The following is a 7,502-nucleotide window of genomic DNA, read 5'->3' as shown; positions in this document are numbered from 1 at the left end:
ATCAAAAGTTAATAATAATAAAATTGCAAGTAAAATTGAATCTAAATAAACTATATATGTTCCGGTACACGACTCAATTCTTAATTCCATTAACAAAATAAAGAAAGAAAGAAGAAGAATCGATTCTTACTAAAACCCAAAAATAAAACAAACAAAAAAAGAGCAATTACTACAGTGACATTCCAAAAAAATTTTCACCAGTACTCTTATTTTTAATTATTAGATTAATTTTTTAATAATTAAATTTATATAAATTCGTATTAAAATTTTATAATATACTGAATAAAATTAATTATTAAAACATTAATCTAACAGATAAAAATAAAGATTTTATCGGTGCAGGTTTTTTAGGTCTTACGGTAAGGAATGCAAAAAAAAAAAAAAAAAAAAAAAAAAAAAAAAAAAAAAAAAAAGAAAGCAAAAAGGTCTCGTATCAATTTAGGACCAAAACCAATTGCGAAGGATGAGTCTTCCAGCAAACACTGTAACCCCAACCCAGCTCTCTCAACCTCCCAAACCACCGCCTCTCTCTCTGCCATCCCCGACTCAACCCTTCTTCCCCAACCAACACTATCCTTCCCACAAACTCACCTACAAACCCATCGAACCCGTCGTTAAATGGACCTCCTCCATAGCTCGCCACTGCAAAAATGGCCGATTTTCAGAAGCCGCCGCCGAGTTTTCCCGAATGCGACTATCCGGGGTCGAACCCAATCACGTCACTTTCGTTACGCTTCTTTCGGGATGTGCAGATTCGAATATCTCTTTTGGAGCTTCCATTCATGGCTATGCTCGTAAGCTGTGCTTCGACACGAGTAATGTCATGGTGGGAACGGCGCTTGTTGCTATGTACGCTAAGCGCGGTCTCGTGGATGTTGCTAGATTGGTTTTTGATGACATTAAGGAGAAGAATTCGGTTTCTTGGAATACGATGATTGATGGGTACATGAGAAATGGGAAGGTGCGGGATGCGGTCGAGGTGTTTGATGAAATGCCTGAGAGAGATGCTGTTTCGTGGACTGCTTTGATCGGTGGGTTCGTGAAAAGACGTCGGTTTGAGGAAGCGTTGGAGTGGTTTCGGGAGATGCAAGTCTCCAGTGTGGAGCCGGATTATGTTACGGTCATTGCTGTTCTAGCTGCCTGCGCTGATCTTGGAACAGTTGGTTTAGGCTTGTGGATGAATCGGTTTATTATGAATAGGAAATTTAAGGATAATGTTAAGATTAGCAATTCGTTGATTGATATGTATTCTCGATGTGGGTGTATCGAGTTTGCTCGGCAAGTTTTTGAGAGAATGCCTAATCGAACTTTGGTATCGTGGAACTCAATTATTGTTGGATTCGCTGTTAATGGCCATGCCGAGGAAGCTCTTAAGTTTTTCAATTTGATGCAGCGGGAAGGATTCAAGCCCGACGGAGTTAGCTTCACCGGGGCTCTAACTGCTTGCAGCCATGCAGGGTTGGTTGAAGAGGGGCTATTGTTGTTTGAAAACATGAAAAGAGTACACGGAATTAGGCACAGAATTGAGCATTATGGGTGCATCGTAGATTTGTATAGTCGGGCTGGGAGGTTAGAAGACGCGCTAAATGTGATAGAATATATGCCAATGAAACCGAATGAAGTTGTTTTGGGGTCATTGTTGGCTGCCTGTAGGACTCACGGGGATATCACCTTGGCCGAAAGATTAATGAAATACCTTTCAGATTTGGATCCCGGAGGTGACTCCAACTATGTGCTCCTTGCAAACATGTACGCCGCAGTTGGGAAGTGGGATGGTGCGGGCAAAGTTAGGAAGACAATGAAGGCCCTTGGTATACAAAAGACGCCGGGATTTAGTTCGATTGAGATTGATTGTAACATTCATGAATTTGTAGCTGGTGACAAGTCCCATGTTGACAAAAATTGTATATACTCGATGCTCGAGCTCCTGTCGTCTGAGCTAAAAGCATCTGGGTATGTTCCTGGGAACACTTTATATGAGAATGATTGAAACAATAAGGGCCCGTTTAGTTCGTTAATTCTGACTTTATGTGAAAGCTTTTTACTATAGCTAGATGTTACTCTTTTTGATAGCTTTTTAATGTAACAAAATTCGAATTCTAAACTCGAATCGGTGAAATAATCGGGGTAACTCAAATATTCATCAAAACAGAACACAAAGATATATAAAAGGGCAAGAGCTAAGATTTAAATTTGTCAAATGTTGATTTTCACTTGCTGGTTGCAAAAACTTAACGATGGAACAAAGAAATCTTCTCCAAATCGAATATTAGTCTCTGATTTTATTTTGTGTGTGAAAAGCTTACGTTCTACGGGGAGGACAAAAATTTCACTTCAAAAATGAAGAATAAGCAGGTAATACATTCTAATTGAGCAGAAGGCTGCAAATGTTTTGACAGTCACAAATTTGAAACTTTGGTTCTCATTGGCCAAAAAGATCTCAGAATGGATCAATGTTAAAAGGCAAAAGTATAAAAATATTGGCTTGGATTCAGTTCCACACGCACACATAAATTTATATTTATGACACAACAGTTTGAGACAATGAATTGGATCAAAAGGAGGGGGATGTCTATGCTTATTAATTTGTGACGATGCACATATATTAATGGATATAGTATTAAAGTTAAAATGACTGAAAAGAATAAAATTCAATAGGTAATTGTATAAGTAATGATATAATAAACACTTGCGTCGAGATTAAAATTAATACTCTTCATTTTATGATCCGACTCGAGCATCATTCATGGACAGAAATTCAGAAGATCAATTGAAATCAATTTAAGAACGATATTGTCAAGTGATCACATGAGAAGAGCACAAAATATAGTAATCAAGCTTATGATAGAAGAAATATTGTCACATAGATCTTCTCTGAACTTCATGAATTTGGCGAGAGAAACAATGTTTATTTATGATACTAATTATTTATTTCAATGTAACTCTCATTTTTATGTACTGCATGGAGGGAGTAGTTCGCTTAGTTATTTCAATGTTTCTTTTTTTGTTTATTAAAAAAAAAAAGAAAAGAAAAAAGCAATATTGTGCTCAATCCCTCCAACTCCAAGTCCTCATCCCATGAAATTGTCCATATATACTGATTAATTTCAAGTCTATCTCCGTTCTATAATTTCCCGAAACATACACCACGAAGTGAAAGCCACCAAATGCACTATATAATATAGTTATGTCTCGTTCATTTCACCGATTTAAGTTTTTAATTTTAAATTTATACAGTTAAAAGTTTTCAGAAAATGTCACATTTAACCTTTTTTACTATAATTAAAAGCTCTCAGATATACGTAGATATCATTTGTTGACGGTTAGGAATATACAGTGCCCACGGCTTATCTACCATCTTGTACTCTTATACTCGAGACCTCAGTATTTTGACGCTAATTTTCTCTCATTGGACATGAAATGTGACAAATTCATAAGATTAATCGTTCAAGAGAAGATAGTGATATTTGGGAAAATTGGACTTGCTATTTTCAACATATATCATAGAACGCTTTTCCAAAAATACTATATGACATGATATATCTTCTAAATCACCAACCATATTTATTAAATTAGAAACATACCGTATAAAAGGAGCACGCTAAAGAAAATTATAAAGGCATATAATCCTACTGAAAATTATTTCCCCAAGGTGTTTTCATGATATAATCCTCTGGTGGGATTGGAGCTGTGACAGTGTCTAAAGGGGTTGTGCTGGCGCCGGTGGGGCTACAATGACGTCCGATGGGGCTGCGACGGTGTCTGTTGGCACTGCTATGTCGGCGGCGGGTATGGGCAGCAATGGTCTGTCTCTAATTGTTGGGCTAATGTGTTCTTGTCTTTAATTTCATGGTATTGAAGATTAATGGGAATATGAATAATATTTATTTGGGTGGTATTGAGATTATTTTAAAATAGAGTAAGGTGAATCTCATGAGATTGAGTTTTTCAAAAATGTAAAAATCACATTTCTTGTACTAAATACGAAAATTTTATAGATTCTCATTTTCACTTTTAAAATTACCGCATAACGTCCTTAATAGAATTTATTTATTTATTTGTTTAGATTTTTTTTCTAGTAAGACAAAAAAAAAATGTATAAGTAGTTTTTTAATTTTTATTTTTTAATTATTAAATTTATATTAAAAATTATTTATTTTGTATTTTTTTATTGACAATTTGATACTTGATAAAAAAGCTTACAAGAGAGAGTCTTTTTTTTTTAATGGAACTCAAGAGTCAGGTTACAAGTATCAATTGAAATTACTTTTTGAATTACCAGCATGATAGGGAGTGGCTGCACGTTAATTCTCCTTTTCTTCTTTGTTCTTCTTCTTCTCTTCTTCTTCTTCATTTTTTTTTTCTTTTCAGTTTCATCTTATACCATTTGAAATAAGAACCGATTTGACTGCTGTCATGTTATTGCAGAAGCTTCGTCACTGCCAAATAATCTTGCATCATCAAGTGCCTTCTTCTCTCTCTCTCTCTCTAATCAGGTTTTATCAGAAAAGCCGAAGGGTTAGTTATTGCAAGCCATATATGTACATATATATATATATATATAAACACAACTGGATTTTCATGACATCAAGCACGTAAATGTCTCCATCCATTGATTCTATTCCAATCCAAGAATAGCCTTTGTGCACAAATAGTCACTTTTGACTGCGACACTGCGTTTCAAACCCTCCTGCAGCCCCATAAAAATGTCTTTTCTCCAGCTATATATGCTAGCTGTTTGTTATTTGCCTGTTACCATCACTATCAAGTATCATCTACTCTTTTCTATTATCTGTTTTGTAAGTTAAATTAATTAGTCCAATATTATTGTTTTGGACAAGATTTTCATTTTCTTCCAGATTAACCAGTTTTAGCTATTTTCATCATTTTTTTAAAATTATTATATACTGAGCACATATATGAAATCTCCAGCTAGCTGTTTGATATGGCCTATTACCATATATCACTGTCAACTAATCTTTTTATTATTCTTTTGGGCCGATTTTCTTCAAGATTAATACAGTTTTAGCGATGAGCAAAAAAAGACAAAGGAAAAAAAAAACAAAACAGTTTTAGGCATTATCATCATTTGTTTCAATTAATTTTCCGAGAGTAAATTTATTATAAACTCAGCATATAAGATGATCTAAATTAAAATATTATTCATTTTACAGATTCAAATTTCTATTTTTAATTTTACTATAATTAAAAAAACTCATAAAAATCACATTTAATTTCTTTTTATTATAATTAAAAATTTTCACATATCAAAATTTCAGTTGAAAAAATCATAGGTAAATTCCGGCGGTAAGAATGTGGAGAAGAACCAAAACAGAATGGTTCACCTACTAAAAAACAGGGATCACAATTAAAATATGCTACAAGTTATATATATATATTGTAGTTATAGATATATTTTGTAGGTACGTGACTTGGTACCAACACAGAAATATCGTACTTTTAGATGTACTTGCAGAGGAAAAACTAAAATGATATAAACCGTTTAATTCCTTATTTGAGTTTTTAATTCCGATTAAGATGTAATTTTATGTGAAAATTTTTTATTACAATAAAAAAATTAGATATAATTATTTGTGAGAATTTTTTACTATAAAAAAATTCAAATTTTAAACTCGAATCAACGAAGAGAAAGAGAGAGGGCATTATACTTTGTACAAAAGGATATTTAAATATAGAACAAAAGACAAGATCTAGCTTTAGCTAGAGTTTGATTGTATATAACAGTCCAACAAAAAAAACTTCTAGTCCAACTAATTAAAAGCAAAATATCTGCATAACGTAAAGTAGATGAAAAGGCACTGAACAACTGATACAAAACTAGTTAGCTAATGATAAACCTATACTATACTATTAAAACTACTTGAGCAATATTTTTTCATATATTGATGATGAGATTCATGGGCTTCTGGGCTTCTTGGGGTTGTTCCCGTTGTGGTGTAATGGGTCTGGGCCAGAGGGAACCCTCCTTAACTGCCACTCATTGAACTGGTCTTTGTTTCCATAGTTTCCAGAGATTAGTGTACCTGGATTCTTCACCATCAGACCAGCAAGAACCTGTAATCACAAAAACATAACTACCCCAGTGAGATTATTTAAGAAGATGAAATGGCAAAAATTGAAAAAAAACAAAAACAAAAACAAACATAAAAACTTGGTTTGAGCAAAGATTGCTTTAATTTAGACCTTTCTGCTGTGCCTCTTATAAGATGCCTCAGTAATGCATCCATATTGCCCACTCTTGCAGTCTGCCATTAACAAAATATTAAGTTATTTTATTTTTTTTGTTTAAGATTTGGATATGAAGATAAGTATAAGAAGTTAGAGAGAGAGGGAGAGATCACCAGAAGCTTCCTTCAGTAGAATGAAGCAGAAAACCACGAGGAAAGCAACACAGATGAGCTTGGATTTGGAAGCCATTTCTATGTCTCAGCAGCTAAAGAACAAAACCAGAAGATTTTGACTTGCTTTTATCAAAGAGGAAAAGAAAAACGGGACTGGCAAATATAAAGAACTAGAAATGGATTATCAATGGTGTGAATTGTGAGGAAATATTGAGAGCCCCAATTTATAGAGGGAGTTTGAGAGAATCCCTCCAACGAAAAATGATTGTTTATAGCAGCCGTTTTGGGGGAGAAATGATTAAGACCTTGACGTGCCATAAAGAGATTTAATGCTATATTATGACTTTGGCTCTCTCAGAGCCGATATACATTTAGCTAATATATATAAGAGATCCTTTGCAAAAAAAAATTTTAGAGAGAGAGAGAGAGAGATCCAGACTACTGCAGCGCCGTCTTTATATCCTTCATCCTTGCAGGGATATCCACTGTCACAACCGCATGTCATCTCATCACCAAAGACTTCAAAATCCTACTTAATTAGCTCATCAGCATTCATCACTATATATATATATATATATATTTGGAGACGAAAATAACTAAGGCATAATTTATTTTATTAATTTGAGTTTTTAATTTTAAGTTTTTATAGTAAAATATTCTCAGAAAATATCACATTTAATTTTTTTATTATAATAAAAAAATTTTAAAAAATATCACATCTCAACTCAAATTAAAAACTCAAATTCGTAAAATGAACTAGGCCTAAAATTAAAATAATAATGTCATATATTTTTTTTTTTTGTTTGAATTTTTGCTACACGTTTTTTGAGAGATATTAGGGGAAAAGTTCTGTATAACAATACGGCCTTTTAAGGCCTAAGAAATGTTTGATGCTTCTGCCCCATCATCATATTTCGTTTTATGACCTTCATTACGTTATATTAACATGAATATTTTGTTTAACCTTGATCAGTTCTTGATGCGCAAATAAGTAGTGTGATTGTCTCTTTTTTATCAACAACTAAGAAGTTAAAGTTTTGTTTCACAAATGTCTTTAGAAAGACTCTCTTTAACATGTGCGAAAATATCCATATAAATGTATTGAGACTAATACAATCATACATTTAAATTTGTCATATA

General features: G+C 33.4%; 2 protein-coding genes across 2 annotated transcripts; one reads left to right on the top strand and one right to left on the bottom strand.

Annotated features, from left to right (window-relative positions):
* The first annotated feature begins 404 nt into the window (after positions 1 to 404).
* LOC21384827 (pentatricopeptide repeat-containing protein At1g05750, chloroplastic) lies at positions 405 to 2,031 on the top strand. Its single transcript, XM_010094251.2, has one exon. The coding sequence runs from the start codon at positions 464 to 466 to the stop codon at positions 1,988 to 1,990; it is 1,527 nt and encodes a 508-aa protein (XP_010092553.1). The 5' UTR covers positions 405 to 463; the 3' UTR covers positions 1,991 to 2,031.
* Positions 2,032 to 5,916: 3,885 nt separating this feature from the next.
* LOC21384826 (protein CLAVATA 3) lies at positions 5,917 to 6,438 on the bottom strand. Its single transcript, XM_010094250.1, has 3 exons — positions 6,363 to 6,438; positions 6,205 to 6,266; positions 5,917 to 6,075 (listed from the first exon to the last, which is right to left on the bottom strand). Exons 1-3 carry the CDS (start codon positions 6,436 to 6,438, stop codon positions 5,917 to 5,919), a joined length of 297 nt encoding a protein of 98 aa, XP_010092552.1.
* Positions 6,439 to 7,502: the final 1,064 nt, after the last annotated feature.

Source organism: Morus notabilis, unplaced genomic scaffold (genome assembly GCF_000414095.1).
Source record: "Morus notabilis unplaced genomic scaffold, ASM41409v2 Scaffold1587, whole genome shotgun sequence".
Classification (NCBI taxonomy): Eukaryota; Viridiplantae; Streptophyta; class Magnoliopsida; order Rosales; family Moraceae; genus Morus; species Morus notabilis.
This window is presented reverse-complemented; position numbering and strand designations above follow the sequence as displayed.

What these genes read in the sequence shown, in the direction of transcription:
- LOC21384827 (XM_010094251.2), top strand. Translation starts at nt 464, where the DNA reads ATGAGTCTTCCAGCAAACACTGTAACCCCAACCCAGCTCTCTCAACCT.
- LOC21384826 (XM_010094250.1), bottom strand. Translation starts at nt 6,438, where the DNA reads ATGGCTTCCAAATCCAAGCTCATCTGTGTTGCTTTCCTCGTGGTTTTC. An exon ending in TCTACTGAAGGAAGCTTCTG is followed by an intron (nt 6,267 to 6,362) that starts GTGATCTCTCCC and finishes TGTTAATGGCAG; the next exon opens with ACTGCAAGAGTGGGCAATAT. An exon ending in ATAAGAGGCACAGCAGAAAG is followed by an intron (nt 6,076 to 6,204) that starts GTCTAAATTAAA and finishes TTGTGATTACAG; the next exon opens with GTTCTTGCTGGTCTGATGGT.